We start from the raw sequence: 18,080 nt of genomic DNA on the forward strand, positions 1-18,080 counted from the left end.
CACACACACACACACACACACACACACACACACACACACACACACACACACACACACACACACACACACACACACACACACACATGATGAACTTATTTAACATACCAAAAGTACGGTTACGGGAACTAATTTTAGACCCCGTGAAGCGAGAATGTAGTCTATTTGTTCATTTGTTCAGCTAATTACCGGTGTCTAATTTTAGCATAATTGGTGGTGGTGTGAGAGTGAATCAGGCAGCACATGTGTCTCAGGTGTGGTAAAGAGATAATACACACCTGGATGCACATGTGTCTCAGGTGTGGTAAAGAGTATAATACACACCTGGAAGCACATGTGTCTCAGGTGGTAAAGGATATAAAACACACCTGGCAGCACATGTGTCTGTAAGGTGTGGTAAAGAGTATAATACACACCTGGCAACACATGTGTCTCTGTGTGGAAAGTATATAACACACACCTGGCAACACATGTCTCAGGTGTGGTAAAGAGTATAATACACACCTGGCAGCACATGTGTCTCAGGTGTGGTATGAGTAAATACACACACCTGGCAACACATGTGTCTCAGTGTGGTATAAGAGTATAATACACACCTGGCAGCACATGTGTCTCAGGTGTGGTAAGATATAATACACACCTGGCAGCACATGTGTCTCAGGTGTGGTAAAGGATATATACACACCTGGCAGCACATGTGTCTGTAAGGTGTGGTAAAGTATATGATACACACCTGGCAGCACATGGCTCAGGTGTGGTAAGAGTATGATACACACCTGGCAGCACATGTGTCTTGTGGTAAACTATATGATACACACCTGGCAGCACATGTCTCAAGTGTGGTAAAGTATATAATACACACCTGGCAGCACATGTGTCTCAGGTGTGGTAAACTATATGATACACACCTGGCAGCACATGTGTCTCAGGTGTGGTAAAGGATATAATACACACCTGGCAGTATTGAGGAAGACGTGGAGTAAGGTAGATATAGAGAGCCCTCCCTCCTGGTGGTGCCACGGCCCTCCCTCCTGGTGGTGCCACGGCCTCCTCCTGGTGGTGCCACGGCCCTCCCTCCTGGTGGTGCCACGGCCCTCCCTCCTGGTGGTGCCACGGCCCTCCTGGTGGTGCCACGGCCCTCCTCCTGGTGGTGCCACGGCTCCCTCCTGGTGGTGCCACGGCCTCCTGGTGGTGCCACGGCCCTCCCTCCTGGTGGTACCACGGCCCTCCCTCCTGGTGGTGCCACGGCCCTCCTCCTGGTGGTGCCACGGCCCTCCCTCCTGGTGGTACCACGGCCCTCCCTCCTGGTGGTGCCACGGCCTCCCTCCTGGTGGTGCCACGGCCTCCCTCCGTGGTACCACGTCTCCCTCCTGGTGGTGCCACGGCCCCCTCCTGGTGGTGCCACGGCCCTCCCTCCTGGTGGTGCCACGGCCCTCCCTCCCTGGTGGTGCCACGGCCTCCCTCTGGTGGTGCCACGGCCCTCCCTCCTGGTGGTGCCACGGCCCCTCCCTCCTGGTGGTGCCACGCCCTCCCTCCTGGTGCCACGCCCCTCTTGGTGGTGCCACGGCCTCCCTCCGGTGGTGCCACGGCCCTCCCTCCTGGTGGTGCCACGGCCCCTCCTGGTGGTACCACGGCCCTCCCTCCTGGTGGTGCCACGGCCCTCTCCTGGTGGTGCCACGGCCCTCCCTCCTGGTGGTGCCACGGCCCTCTTGGTGGTGCCACGGCCTCCCTCCTGGTGGTGCCACGGCTCCTCCTGGTGGTGCCACGGCCCTCCCTCTCTGGTGCCACGGCCTCCCTCCTGGGGTGCCACGGCCCTCCCTCCCAGGTGCCACGGCCCTCCTCTGGTGGTGCCACGGCCCTCCTGGTGGTGCCACTCCCTCCTGGTGGTGCCACGGCCCCTCCTGGTGGTGCCACGGCCCTCCCTCCTGGTGGTGCCACGGCCTCTTGCTACGTTCTCTTCCTTCCTCCCTTCGTAGTCCTTTCATTTGCCTCGCCTCACACTGATGATTATCACAACACACACACACTATATTTCTGCTCTAATAATTATCGCCTCTCTTTATCTGTGTCTGGGTCAGGTTAGTGTTAGCTTAGGCAGATCACCTTGTCCCTGTTTCGCCTCCCTCCCTTCCACCCCACATAACCTTCTTGAACCATCTTGGTGATTACTACTGACACGTTCACGGCCCTGCGCCACCTCCACCCATCTTACCTAGTGACTTGATCTTAGCCTTACTTTTCCTCCTCCTTATTCTTCTTCTTCGTCCTTTCCTCCTCCTCCTCCTCCTCCTTCTTCTCCTTGTTTCACTCATTATTATCACTATTCTTATGTTGTGTGGATAGTGGCAGGAATTCTTTTTAAGCACATTGTTGAGTGTCTTGTTTGGTAAGTAGTTCCTGTTTCATCTTATTATCTTCCTCTTCCTGTCTTCTCTCCTGGTCTTCCTCTTCTCCTCTTCTTCTCCTCCTCCTCCTCCTCCTCACTCCCTTCTTCTCCTGAACGTAATATTAGGACGAAACAATAATAAAACTGAACGATGCCAAGTGATAAATATACGTAGCAGTGAGTTGTGTCTTGGTCATCAAACTTGGAGACGACACATTTTTTTTTTTTTGGGGGAGGGATATTTTTTTTTACATAATTTCAATTAATTTAAACACTTTAATGTAGGTTCAAGTTTTTTGTTGTTGTTGAAGACTTTGAACTTGGAGGGAACAGACAGTCCATACGAGTACGAACTGATCGCTATAAGAACAGCCCAGTCCTAACCGTCGTAAAAAATTATCAATAACTTGTAATCAACCAGTGTATTCACTCCCAGTCAATCTTACTTTTTGCACTGTCACTATGCTGAAATGTCCTGTAGTATGACCTTCTCCCCGCCTAGTTTATTATATATCATATTTGTATCACTTATGTTACTTGTATATTATTTGTAAATCAAGAGACCCATTCCCCAATTATGTAACTGTCTATTTTTAACCTTCCGGCTGCCATGCTCTTTCAATAAACCTTTAATTATTATTATTTATTATTATTATAGACGCTTTGCGCCCACACACACACACACACACATACACACACACACACACACACACACACACACACAATCCATCAGCGGAAGCATGAAATTATAGATATATCAAGAAAACAAAGAAACGGTAAAGAAGGTCACACGTTGAATGACATAAAACACAGGAAACATAACCGAGAAAATGGTAAATTATAGTCTTATGTAAACCTGTTGATTAAGATGAGAGAGAAGCATTCAGAGAGACAGAAGGGGTGGAGTTGTCTCTCTCTCTCTCTCTCTCTCTCTCTCTCTCTCTCTCCGGGGATGTTGATGGGGAGTAAGAGTCGACCTGACACGTAACAGAAGCCAAATCAAATTTCAGAGAGCAGCGCCATCACTCCCCAGCTGTTAGTAAACAAGACTCAGTTTATGGGCAGAACCACTCACCCTGTGTGTTGGTAATCATAAATCACCTGATTGGACACTTACCACCATGTGTTTGGTGTAAATATGGTATCAGCTGACAGGCAGATGGGCTCATCGCCTCTCTCTACAGTGTGTTTGTATATAAGTGTAGTATCTCTATCTCTTGCTGTTTCTTCATCACTATCCTCCTTCTGTCTGTCTGTCTATCTGTGTCTGTCTGTCTTTTTCGGTGTCTTTCTCTCTTATTTTAGTCTCTCCCAGCATCATTAGGGGTAACACACGCTGCCCGTCACCTGACACACATAATGGCCATTACCTGTATAAAAGGTAATCACAGCCTACTTACCTGCTGTACTTCCTGGTTTACGACCTACAGACTCTCCTGGTTCACCCTGGAGCTTCTTGGTGCACCCTGGAGCCTTCTGGTACACCACTGGAGTTTCTGGCACACCCATAAATTTCGTGGATACACCCTGAGCCTCCTGGTACACGCTGAGCCTCCTAGTACACCCTGAACCTTCTGGTACACACTGAACCTTATGGTACACGTTGAGCCTCCTCGTTACACCCTGGAGCCTCCTCGTTACACCCTGGAGCCTCCTCGTTACACCCTGAAGCTTCATGATACACCCTGCTGCATGTTTTAGTAATTAGGTCAAATATATCAGTGTCATTATACACCTATAATTAACTCGCTAATATATGTCTCTCTCTCTATTTCAGACACGTCAAGAATATGTCTGACGGAAGACTGTGTAAAGACTGGTGAGTGAGTTATCTTGTTATCTTTAGTTCACCAAGAGGACTGTGTGAAGACTGGTGAGTGAGTTATCTTGTTATCTTTAGTTCACCAAGAGGACTGTGTGAAGACTGGTGAGTGAGTTATCCTGTTATCTTTAGTTCACCAAGAGGACTGTGTAAAGACTGGTGAGTGAGTTATCCTGTTATCTTTAGTTCACCAAGAGGACTGTGTGAAGACTGGTGAGTGAGTTATCCTGTTATCTTTAGTTCACCAAGTGGAAAAAACAGGTAAAGCGAACTTTTACACAATTCTGTTATCCTTGTATAATCCTCTTATCATGATCACGAGTCTGTTATCCTTATAGAGCTCTGTTATCATGATCACGAGTCTGTTATCCTTATAGAGCTCTGTTATCATGATCACGAGTCTGTTATCCTTATAGAGATCTGTTATCCTTATAGAGATCTGTTATCTTGGTAGGTAACCTCTATTGATTTTATTATTAACTAGATAACACATGGACCTGATATCCTGGTAACTAATTTTCCTATTTAGTAGCCGAGTGATCTTGTTATCTCGGCAGCTGAGGGCTTTTGTTATCTTATGATAAAAGGTATTGATAACGTGCCTGTTATGTGAGTAGGAGCTGTTATCTTAATAGGGCATGGTATTTTAATTGGACCTGTTATCTTAGTAGGGAATGTTATCTTAGTAGGGCCTGTTATCTTAGTAGGGCCTGTTATCTTAGTAGGTGTTGTTATCTTAGTAGGGCCTGTTATCTTAGTAGGGTCTGTTATCATAGTAGCAACTGTTATCTTAGTAATTTCTCTTATCGTATTTGTGACCGTTATCTTTGTGAAGGAATAGAAGAGTTGTTATCGTTATAGAAGAAAGCTGCTATCCCTTTAGAGTAAGCTGTTATCGTTATAGAAGAAACTGTTATCTTAGTAGAGGAAACTGTTATCTTAGTAGAGGAAACTGTTATCTTAGTAGAGGAAACTTTTATCTTGGTAGAGGAAACTGTTATCTTGGTAGAGGAAACTGTTATCTTGGTAGAGGAAACTGTTATCTTACCTGCACGAGTTATCTTAGCTGGTAAAAATCATATTTGACGGCCCACCATTATATTACATCCGGGTTATGACCTTGATAAATAAGCTGGATTGATGGTTCCTAGTTAGCCTCGTGACAGCTGGCCGGATATTGTGCTGGGCTGGATATTGTTGGTGATGGATGGCCGGATGTTGTACTAGCCCAGATATTGTTGATGGAGGGCCGGATATTGTACTAAGCCGGATATTGTTGATGATGGATGGCCGGATGTCGTACTAGGCCGGATACTGTTGGTGATGGATGGCCGGATGTTGTACTTGGCCAGATATTGTTGGTGTTGGATGGCCGGATAATTTGGGTGACGGATGGCCGGATACTGTACTAGGTTGGATATTGTTGGTGACGGATGGCCGGATATTGTGCTAGGCCAGATATTGTTGATGGATGGCCTGGTATATAACTAGGCCGGATAATGTTGGTGATGGGTGACCGGATATTGTACTAGGTTGGATATTGTTGGTGATGGATGGCCGGATACTGTACTAGGCCGGATAATGTTGGTGATGGATGGCCGGATGTTGTACCAGGCCAGATATTGTTGGTGATGGATGGCCGGATAATTTGGGTGACGGATGGCCGGATACTGTACTAGGTTGGATATTGTTGGTGACGGATGGCCGGATATTGTGCTAGGCCAGATATTGTTGATGGACGGCCTGGTATATAACTAGGCCGGATAATGTTGGTGATGGGTGGCCGGATGTTGTACTAGGTTGGATATTGTTGGTGATGGATGGCCGGATACTGTACTAGGCCGGATAATGTTGGTGATGAATGGTCGGATATTGTGCTGAGCTGGATATTGTTGGTGACCGGCTAATGCGCTAGGCTAGATATTGTTGGGGATGGATGGCCGGATAATATTGGGGATGGATGGCCGGATAATGTTGGTGATGGATGGCCGGGTATATTACTAGGCCGAATAATACTGGTGATGGATGGCCGGATATTGTTAGTGATAGATGCCCGGATAATGTAGGTGATGGATAGCCGGATATTGTAGTAGGCCGGGCAATGATGGTGATGGATGGCCGGATATTGACTTTATACCACGGGTGACGGCCGACCGGATATGTTTATTACGTCATAAATAACACATACTGCCGGAGCCTATACTAACATAATTATTTTATGTTCTGGTTTGCGACGATTTGGCTGTTATGTTTATCTTTTATATATTTTTGTATACTCTCAAGAAGCAAACAAAACAAACAAACAAACATACAAACAAACATAAACAAACACACACAACCCATAGACGTAAACAGTGACCCCCCTCGGCACTAACAGGTCCTTGCCATGACCTCAGATGACCCTGAAGACTTAACACAGTGACCTCTCCTTCTTCAACCACTACTATGGCCTCACAACAAACCCCTTCCCTCAACACCCAGGCACTAACAGGTCCTGACCCTTCTACAGGTGCGTCACTGCTGGCGGCGATGGACCAAACGGCGGACCCCTGCACCGACTTCTTCCAGTTCGCGTGTGGAATGTGGAATAAGAAACACGTTATACCTGAAGACCGCGCCTCTATCAACACCTTCGAAGTGATGGCTGACCAACTGCAGAAAATCCTTAGAGGTGGGTGGATGACCTGATGGCTTGGCTTCATCCTTCCTTCCTTCCTTCCTTCCTTCCTTCCTTCCTTCCTGCCTTCCTGCCTTTCTTCCTGCCTTTCTTCTGTTATTCTTGTTGTTCTTATTTTTCTTGTTGTTGTTGTTGTACTTCTCCTTCTTCTTGTTATTCGTTGTTGTTGGTCTTCGCCCTTTTCTTTTTCCTCTTGTTCTTCTTCCTCTGTGTGGCCTCCGTCCTTCCCCTTTCTCCGCCGATTTTTTCTCAAGGGTGTTCTCTCATCCTCCTTCTTCTTTTCCTCCTCTTCCTCCTCCATCCTCTCCCGTAGCAATGTTTACTGTCTTCTTATTATTATCATCATCATCATCATCATCATCATCATCATCATCATCATCATCATCATCATTATTTATGTATACAAATGTATCTGATGCTGGTCAAATGATAACATTCTCAGACTAACACACTAACACACCGTCTAACACACTAACACACCGTCTAACACACCATCTAACACACCATCAAACACACCATCTAACACACCATCTAACACACCATCTAACACACCATCTAACACACCATCACACCATCTAACACACCATCTAACACACACACACATCTAACACACCATCAAACACACCATCTAACACACCATCTAACACCATCACACCAACAACAACACACCATCTAACATACTAACACACCATCCGACACACCATCTAAACACACTAACACACCGTCTAACACACCATCACACCAACACTCCAACACACCATCTAACACACCATCACACCATCTAACACACCATCAAACACACCATCTAACACACCATCTAACACACCATCACACCATCACACCAACACACCATCTAACACACTAACACACCATCCGACACACTATCTAACACACCATCACACCATCTAACACACCATCACACCAACACCCCAACACACCACCCGACACACCATCTAACAACTAATACTACTACTACTACTTTGCTGTCACTCGGAGTCGAGTATGTCGATCATCCAGCTATGATACAATGATATGAGTTATTAGGGATGTCACCTTCATTGGTGAGTTTTGAGGTGATTAAAGAGGACGTTACGTGACCGGCAGAGTCGTTCACATTCTTTGCACACGTGGAGGGCTGTATCTAGTGCGGGAGGGGCGGTGGCAGCGTCTATCCGGCGTTGGCGCTTGTGTGTCTCGGTTTGCAATCGGACTAACTCGAAATTATTGACACCTCGTGTGGTGCTCCTCCAAGCGTTACGATGTGGAGTAATCGACTCCCAGGTGAGGGGGTCGATTTGGCATTTTTTTCAGGTTTGTCTTTAGACTATCCTTATATCTTTGCAATTGCCCTCAGCGTTACGTTTACTATTACTTAGGTGACTGTAAAGTAGCTGCTTTAGTAGTCTACTGTCGTCCATGCGGGTAACGTGGCCAGTCCAGCGTTCATGGATAATGGTAGCATCAATGCTCCTACAGTTGGTGTCAGCAAGAATACTAGCATTTGTTCTCTTGTCTTCCCAGCGAACCCGGAGGATGGGACGTAGCCTATGTTGGTGAAAGTTTTCAAGTGCCTTGAGGTGCCCCCTGTATGTGACCCATGTCTCACTGCCATATAGCAAAGTGGGGAGGACCACTGCTCGATATACGTGCAGCTTTGTAGATAATTTCAGCTCCTTACAGCTGAAGACACGGTTTCAGAGTCTGCCAAAGGCTTGAGATGCACATCTGATCCGATGCTGAATCTCTTCATCGATGTCTGCGGTGGTGGACAGGTGGGAGCCGAGATACCGAAAGTGGGTAACATTAGAGAGGGTAGTACCGTTAAGGTGGTTGGATGGCTGGAGGTGTGTCTGAACCAGGGGCAGGTTGAAAGAGAATCCGAGTCTTAAATACAATCACCTCAAGGACGAAGTGTGCATACGCATTTGCATAGGTGTTCAGGATCTCCTGTAGGTCGTGTTCAATGTAAGCAACAAGGGTGAGGTTGTCTGCATACCGAAGTTCAGTAATGGAAGCTGCCGACAGCTTTGTTCTTTCACCGAATCGTCTTAAGTTGAAAATACCCTCCTTCACCGGGTACTCGATGTCCACCCCGCCTGCTAAATTGGCACTGGCACGAGTAAGGAAGGCAGCAAAGAAAATGGAAAAGAGAGTTGGTACTACACGCTTGTTTTACCCCCGTTTGGATGGGGAAGAACTCAGACTGTGTGCCGTTGTGTAGGACGCTGCCGTTCATGCCATCGTGGAGTTACCTCACAATGGCAATGAATTTTGGTGGGCAGCCAAAACGGCTGAGAGTCCACCAGAGGGCTTCAGTGTTGACCGAGTTGATGGACTTGGTTAGGTCGATGAAAGCCATGTACAGGTCCTGGCTCTGTTCTCTGCACTTTTCCTGTATCTGGCGGGCAGCAAAGATCATGTCAGTGGTGCCACGTGATGGTCTAAAGCCACATTGAGATTCTGGGAGGAAGTTTTCCGCCTCAGGTAGAAGTCTGTTTAGGATGACTCGGGCGATAATCTTGCCAGCTATGGAGAGCAGCGAGATCCAGTGGTAGTTACCACATTCTGACTGGTCTCCCTTGTTCTTATAAATATTGACGATGGAGGCGTCTTTAAGAGCGTGGGGGATTTCCTCCTTTTTCCATATATTCTCCAGGAGAGAGTGGAGACGGCTGGTAAGCAAAGGTACTCCTGTTTTTTACACCTCGGCTGGGATTCCATCAGACCCTGAGGCTTTGTTATTTTTCATCTGTTTGATGGCAGTAGCTACCTCCTCCAGGGATGAAGGATAGCTGAGGTTGGTCAGCTCTGGATGCTGAGGGCCTGCTGGGTAGTCAGGACATCCTCGTCGGTAATTCGGTTGAGCAGTGAATGGTAGTGCTCTTTCCAGCGCTGAAGGAGGACTTCATTGTCTTTAATTATGAAGTTACCAACGGATGAGCGGAGGGGGGCTGCGTCACGAGTGATTGGCCCATAAAATGTTTTAGTGGAATTAGCAAATTCGCGCCTCTTGTGCTGATTTGCAAATTTTTGCGTTTCACATGCTTTATTTTTAAACCTGTCGTTTTTTAGAATGCGAAGTTCCCGCTAGGCCGCCGCTTTCGTCTTGCGGAAGGTATCAGCTTTGGTCCGAGACCGAGGGTTGTTCTGTCAGTTAGTGAAAGCAACATGTTTATCATCGACGAGTACATTGATTGCCGGGTCATTTTCATCAAACCAGTCCTAGTGTATTCTTTCGATCTGGCCGAGGGTCTCTGCAGGTTTTTGTCATGACAGTGTTGAGAATATCCCATTCAGCACTTGGATTTGCGTTGTTTGCTGTTGGGTTGTTTATCAGCCCACGTTCGAGCTGCTCTCTGAAGGCATGTGCTACCGCTGGATACTCCAGACGCTTAGTGTTAAAACCTCTTCTGGAGGCTTGCTGCCTTAGTCGTATTGGGGCGCCGGGAAGTGAGAGCTTGGCTCTGACAAGCTGATGATCAGTGTCACGGTGGTCTGAGCCACGTATGGCACGGGTGATGAGGACATCTCGGCGATCTCTTTCTCTGACAATGATGTAGTCAATGAAATGCCAGTGTTTAGAACGTGGGTGTTGCCACGAACCTTTAAACTTGTCGGCCTGCCTAAATAAGGTATTGATGATAGTAAAGTTGTGTGCAGCACACTTGCTGAGGGAGTGTAGGCTGTTGGGAATACATTTGCCTAGTCTATTTCTCCCTATGGTTCCCTGCCAAATGTTAGCATCTCTGCCAACTCTGGCATTGAAGTCACCAAGGAGCACAACCCTGTCTTCTCTGGGGATGGAGGCTAGCACTCTGTCGAGGTAGGCATAAAAGGCCTCCTTAATATCATCCTTTGCATCTAGTGTTGGGGCGTATGCACTGACCAAAAAGACATGACGTGAGTGATTCAGTGGGACTGGAAGTGTCATGAGGCGCTCGTTGATCCCAATAGGCATTTCAGTTAGCCTGTGTAGGATGCGTTGGCGGATAGCAAAGCCACCTCCATAAATGCGGTTTCTCTCTGCAGCAGGCTTACCCTTCCAGAAGAAGGTATAGGCAGACCCCCGTTCTGTGATTTGACCCTCATCTGGGAGCCGGGACTCACTAATGGCTGCTAAGTCGATGTTATACCTAGCCAGCTCTTTTGCCACAAGGGCAGTTCTTCTTTCAGAATGCTCAATTGTGCCAGTATCCAGAAGGGGTCCTGATATTCCATCCAGCGACCATAAGAGGTTGTATAGTTTGTTTTTGATTGGAACTGTGATTATGGTTGTGTTTTCGACCGCATAAGGATGACCCTACTGGGTGCGATTGCCCAGTCAGATTTGCATTTTAGGCAGGCTATGTTTAGGGCACCTTTTCTAGCCCCCTCCCCATGTGGGGTGACCAGAGTGGCTCCTCGAAAGGTCTGCTCAGTCGCACAGACAGGACCGGATTGCACTGCTGCCTAGATCACCATCTAACACACCACCTAATACTTCAACACACCATCTAACACACTAACACACTATCACACCATCTAACACACACTAAATTCTGTCTTCCCCCACAGGCTTGTTAGAGGAACCTGTCTCACCTGACGAAGGAGAAGCGACCAAGAAGGCCAAATTGTTCTACTCTGCCTGTATGAATACCAGTAAGTCGGGTGGAGGGTGTGGGTGGAGGTTGATGGGTGTAAGTGGAGGGTGTTGGCAATGGGTGGGGGTGGAGGGTTTGGGCGGGGGTTGATGGGTGTGGGCGTTGGGCGGAGTGTGTGGACTGTGGAAGTTGTGATCCGTGGATGGAGGGTGGAAGTTGTGGGCAGTGGATGGAGGGTATGGACGGTGGGTGGAGGGTGTGGTTGGTGGGTGTTTGCGGTGGGTGGAGGATGTGGGTGAAGGGTGTGGGAGGTGGGTGGAGGGATAGTGGAGGTGAAATGTGGATGGGATGGAGTTGGCGCAGAGTTAGGTGGAATTGAATGATGGTGGGTGGAGAGATGGGTGGAGTTGGATGGTGGTAGGTGGAGGGAGGAGGAACGAGAGAGTGAGGGTGGAGTAGGAAGAAAGAGATAGGAAATACAGGGAATAAAGAAAGTAAAGTAAAGGAGAGAAAGAGAGTACACTCCCTCCCTCTCTTCCCACTCCCCCTCTCTCCCCTTTCTCCCCCTCTCTCCCCTTTCTCTCCCTCTCTTCCCCCCTCTCCTTCCCTCCCCCTGAACTAGTATGTGACCTTGAGGGTAATAATGTCCAGGGCCGGTGTTGATAGCCCTGATGACCCTAGGGAGGGTATAGCCTTAAGACGAACACGAGAGAGATGGTAGTAAATAGCAGTGAGGCGGCCAGAACTAGGTTATCTCTCTCTCTCTCTCTCTTTCTCTCTCTCTCTCTCTCTCTCTCTCTCTCTCAGTTGGGAGTACATTATTAAAATACGCTGAGGTAAAGACTTATTTAGGGTGAAGTAGAAATGTGTTGGGCGTAGTAAGGTGAAGCAGCCATGAAGTATAATGTCCCACGTCTTAAAGTGCAATAGAACGTTAAGTAAGTAATAGAAGATAGTTAAGAAATAATCTCCTGTGTATAATAGAGTCTTAAGTAAGCTGCAGTAAAGTGTTTTCAGTACTTTGTCTTCTAGTTTAAAGTGCAATAGTATTTTAAGTAAGTTGTAGTAAAGTGTTTTGAGTAGGGGTTCTTATAAGCTAAAAGTGCAATACAGTTTTAAGTGAGTTGTGTTAAATTAACTTCATGCACCCGACAGGTGAGATCGAGACTACGGGAGATGCACCTGTAATCGCGGTACTGAACTCTCTTGGTGGGTGGCCTGTGACATCTCCTAACTGGACGCTGCCAGATTTTTCGGTGGAGACCCTCATAGGCAGGATGCGGGGGCAGCTCAACCAAGGAGTGCTCATCGACCAGTGGGTGGGGCCTGATGACAAGAACTCCTCCGTCAACGTCATACAGGTGAGAGACCCTACCCCCCCCCCCTACCCCCGAACACCTGGGTGACACCTGTCTAATTAGTGGTATTGTAGTCGTTTCAGGCTGTATTATGGTTTGTTATAGTTCAGAATTATTTAATGGTTGTTGTTACTTTATGTTACATGGTTGGTTATTAGGTCACAGATTAAAGGTTATATTATATCACAAGTGTTATTTAAGGTTACATTATATCAGTGTTGTTAAAGGTTGTTATATTATGTCACAGCGTTATAAAAGGTTCAGCTCATCATAGTTTACATCCTGGCTAGCACAGTAGTTAAAGCAACCTCACTACTGTAGATGGCGTTGATATACAATTGTTGACTCACTTGGAAATACAATCTTGGTGTTATTTCTGAGTAGATTCCCTAGAAATAACTGTATTTAATCAATCACAAATAAATGGCGTAGAATTAGACATGCATTTGTTTACTAATTTGAATGTAGTTGTATCACTTCCCAATAGATGGCGAAGCGATAATTTGTATTTATTTATTCATGTTTGGGTGATAAAGAGTTCTCACAAAATGGCCTCACGGTTTATTTAGTTGAATTTAAATGTACCAGAAAGACCGGAAGTGACGTCCTCGGGCCTGAAGTGACGTCCTCGGGCCTGAAGTGAGTAGAGACAGAGAATGAAACTCAAAACACAAAATTTCTAGGCGGGTGTAAATAAGTGTAAATATACCAGAAGTGGTGTCAGAGAATCTCCAGTGACATCACCTAGCAAAAAGTGACGTCATTGAATCTCCAGTGACATCACCTACCAGAAAGTGACGTCTTTGAATCTCCAATGACATCACCTGCCAGGAAGTAGCGCCACAGATCCGGAAGTAGTGTTGGTCTTTCAAATTAAATAGCTAGATATCAAGGCCGTTCATTTTGTGACATATTCAAGTGAGTTTTGCAGTGTTGGTATAGAGATGTGCGTATGATTTCAACAAGTGTTATCTAGTGTCAACAAGTGTTATCTAGTGTCAACAAGTGTTATCTAGTGTCAACAAGAGTTAACTAGTGTCAACAAGAGTTAACTAGTGTCAACAAGAGTTAACTAGTGTCAACAAGAGTTAACTAGTGTCAACAAGTGTTATCTAGTGTCAACAAGAGTTAACTAGTGTCAACAAGAGTTAACTAGTGTCAACAAGTGTCAACAAGAGTTAACTAGTGTCAACAAGAGTTAACTAGTGTCAACAAGTGTTATCTAGTGTCAACAAGAGTTAACTAGTGTCAACAAGAGTTAACTAGTGTCAACAAGTGTTATATAGTGTCAACAAGTGTTAACTAGTGTCAACAAGAGTTAACTAGTGTCAACAAGAGTTAACTAGTGTCAACAAGAGTTAACTAGTGTCAACAAGTGTTATCTAGTGTCAACAAGTGTTATATAGTGTCAACAAGTGTTATCTAGTGTCAACAAGTGTTATCTAGTGTCAACAAGAGTTAACTAGTGTCAACAAGAGTTAACTAGTGTCAACAAGAGTTAACTAGTGTCAACAAGAGTTAACTAGTGTCAGCAAGAGTTAACTAGTGTCAACAAGTGTTATCTAGTGTCAACAAGTGTTAACTAGTGTCAACAAGTGTTAACTAGTGTCAGCAAGAGTTAACTAGTGTCAACAAGTGTTAACTAGTGTCAACAAGTGTTAACTAGTGTCAACAAGTGTTAACTAGTGTCAACAAGTGTTAACTAGTGTCAGCAAGAGTTAACTAGTGTCAACAAGTGTTATCTAGTGTCAAGTGTTATCTAGTGTCAACAAGTGTTAACTAGTGTCAACAAGTGTTAACTAGTGTCAACAAGTGTTAACTAGTGTCAGCAAGAGTTATCTAGCGTCAACAAGTGTTAACTAGTGTCAACAAGAGTTAACTAGTGTCAACAAGAGTTATCTAGTGTCAACAAGTGTTATCTAGTGTCAACAAGTGTTATCTAGCGTCAACAAGTGTTAACTAGTGTCAACAAATGTTAACTAGTGTCAACAAGAGTTAACTAGTGTCAACAAGAGTTAACTAGTGTCAACAAGTGTTATCTAGTGTCAACAAGTGTTATCTAGCGTCAACAAGTGTTAACTTGTGTCAACAAATGTTAACTAGTGTCAACAAGAGTTAACTAGTGTCAACAAATGTTATCTTGTGTCAACAAGTGTTTTCTAGCATCAACATTTTTTATATATTGTTAATAATTGTTATGTAGTGTCAACAAGTGCTATCCAATATCAACAAGTGTTATCTCGTGACAACAAGTGTCAACAAATATTAACAAGAGTCAAAAAGTGACAATAAGTGTCAACAAGTGTTATCTGAAGTCAACAAGTGTTATTTAGTATCAGTAAGTGTTACGTAGTGTCAGCAAGTGTTATCCCGTGTTATCTGGTGTCAAAATGTGTTAGCCTGTGTTATCTATCAAGTATCAACAAGTGCTGTACCGTGCTATCTAGTGCCAGCAAGAAGTGTTATACTGTGCTATCGCGTGTCATCAAGTGTTATACTGTGTCAGCAAGTGTTATCCTGTGTTATTTAGTGTCAACAAGTGTTATCCTTAGTGTTATCCTTTGTTACCTAGTGTCAACAACAGTTATCCTGTGTTATTTAGTGTCATAATTTTCTTTTTGTCTTCATTCAGTAATTTTATCCTGTTTATTATTATTATTATTATTATTATTATTATTATTATTATTATTATTATTATTATTATTATTATTATTATTATTATTATTATTATTATTATTATTATTATTATTATTATTATTATTATTATTTAAATGTTTGCCCTTACTATTACCTTTAATAACTTGTAATACCATCTAATAATTCTGTAACCTATAGTTATCCTGTAATCTGCAATGACCTGTAATTATTCTGTGATCAGTAATGACATTTATACTGTGACCCGCAATGATTCATTGGCCTGTAATGACCCTGTGACCGCTAATTATTCTATGACCTATAATGGCCTCGATTGAGTGTGACCTGTAATGACCTTTAATTGTACCATGACTTGTAATGACCTTTAATTATTCTGTAACTTGTAATGGTTGGTTCTGGTATAGACAGTACAGTGTTGACTTCTAACTACCTGTAGTGGCCCATGATGAACTGTAATAACCCACGATGACCTGTAATGACTCAAATTGACCTGCAATGTCTCACGATGGCTTTGATTACCCAGGATGACCTGTGATGATCACTAATGACCTCATATAACCCACGAGGATCTGTAATAACTTTAGATGACCTGTAATTACCCAAGGATGACCTCTAATGACCCTAAATGACCTGCAATGGCGCCAAATGACCTGCAATGACGCCAAATGACCTGTAAGGACCAATGATGACCTGTTGTCCTTCTCTCCAGCTAGACCAGATGGCTCTGGGTCTCTCCAGCCGCGACTACTTCTTAAGGACTAACTCTACCCGCCGAGCCCTCGATGCCTACGTCAAGTATGTACTAGAGTGTGACCTTGTTTGAGGGTGACCTAGTGTGTGGGGGTGAAGTGTTGTTATGGCGACCTTGTCTGAGGGTGACCTAGTGTGTGGGGGTGAAGTATTTTTAGGGTGACCTTGTTTGAGGGTGATCTAATCTAAGGTTAACCTAGTCTAAGGTTCATACACACACACACACACACACACTAGGATGTAGGTCAGAGTAACAACCGTAATTATCAGAAGCAAGACCAGAGGGAGGAATGTAAAGTGTGTGTGTGTGTGTGTGTGTGTGTGTCCAACTTTCTATTCTATGAATGTGTGTTTGTAAATAAAAATAATGATGTAATAATATAAATAATTAGCTAAATAATAATAATAATAATAATAATAATAATAATAATAATAATAATAATAATAATAATAATAATAATAATAATGGATAATATTAATGATAATGGATAATAATAATGAAAATAATAATGATGATATACTGATAGTGATGATGATAATAATGTTGATTATGATGCTGATAATGATGATATTAATAATGTTGGTGGTGGTAATAATGATGATGATGATGATAATAATGATGATGATGAGCGGTTTTTTGACAAATACACCAGTCATGAGCTGAACGTATACAGAAGATATGGGGAGGGTCACTTAACAAAGAATACCACCACAGTTACAGTATACAAATGAGATAGGCAAGGAGTGAACACACAAGGAGTGAACACACAAGGAGTGGTCACACAAGGAGTGAACATACAAGGAGTGAACACACAAGGAGTGAACACACAAGGAGTGAACACACAAGGAGTGAACACACAAGGAATGAACATACAAGGAGTGAACACACAAGGTGAAACACAAGGAGTGAACACAAAGGGACACAAGGGAACACAAGGGAAATACAAGGAGGAACACAAGGGGACACAAGGAGTGAACATACAAGGAGTGAACACGAGGTGAACACACAAGGGTAACACACAAGGAGTGAACATACAAGGAGACATACAAGGTGAACATACAAGGAGAATATGAGGACACACAGGGTGAACACACAAGGAGGACACACAAAGAGGAACACACAAGGAGTGAACATACAAGGGTAAAAAGAAACGGAAACAAATGAACACACAAGGGTGAACACACAGGAGAACACACAAGGAGTGAACATACAAGGAGTAAACACAAGAGTACAAGAAGAAACACAAGGAGGAATACAGGGAACACACAAGAGAATGGCACACAAGAAGACATACAAGGAGGAACACAGGAGTGAACAAGGTGAACACACAAGGGAAGGGACACAAGGGAACACGAGGGAACACAAGGAGGAACATACAAGGGGTCAAAAGATACAAGGGAAGGGAACACAGGGGAAAAACACAAGGAGGAAGACACAAGGAGTGAATATACAAGAGTGGTCACACAGAATGAACATACAAGGAGTGAACACAAAGGTGAACACAAGGAGTGAACATACAAGGTGTGAACATACAGGAGTGAACACACAAGGAGGAACACACAAGGAGTGGTCACACAAAGTGAGACACACAAGCAGTAAACATACAAGGTGAACACACAGGGTGAACACACAAAGAGTGAACACACAAGAAGTGAACATGCAATGAATAAACACAATGTAACAAAAGGGACACAAAGTGAATCAATGAATGAACACATACAAGGATGAACAGGAACACAAGGTGAACACAAGAACCGGTGAACACACAAGGAGTGAACACAAAATATCTACGAGTTATTGATGATGATGTGTACAATGGTTGGGGTGGGGCTGTTCTTTAAGCGGTCAGTACGT

The 18,080-nt window shown here is 44.6% G+C and overlaps 1 protein-coding gene across 1 annotated transcript in view; it reads left to right on the forward strand.

Moving 5' to 3' along the window:
- Positions 1 to 3,976: 3,976 nt before the first annotated feature.
- LOC121863380 (neprilysin-1-like) overlaps positions 3,977 to 18,080 on the forward strand; it is a 31,707-nt gene continuing 17,603 nt past the window's right edge. Inside the window, 6 exon segments of the mRNA XM_042361998.1 lie at positions 3,977 to 3,985; positions 4,106 to 4,202; positions 6,715 to 6,876; positions 11,437 to 11,520; positions 12,618 to 12,823; positions 16,185 to 16,270. Of these exon segments, the coding sequence (XP_042217932.1) occupies positions 3,977 to 3,985; positions 4,106 to 4,202; positions 6,715 to 6,876; positions 11,437 to 11,520; positions 12,618 to 12,823; positions 16,185 to 16,270 (644 nt within the window).

The sequence above is a fragment of the Homarus americanus genome, unplaced genomic scaffold (genome assembly GCF_018991925.1).
Source record: "Homarus americanus isolate GMGI-L3 unplaced genomic scaffold, GMGI_Hamer_2.0 scaffold53693, whole genome shotgun sequence".
Classification (NCBI taxonomy): Eukaryota; Metazoa; Arthropoda; class Malacostraca; order Decapoda; family Nephropidae; genus Homarus; species Homarus americanus.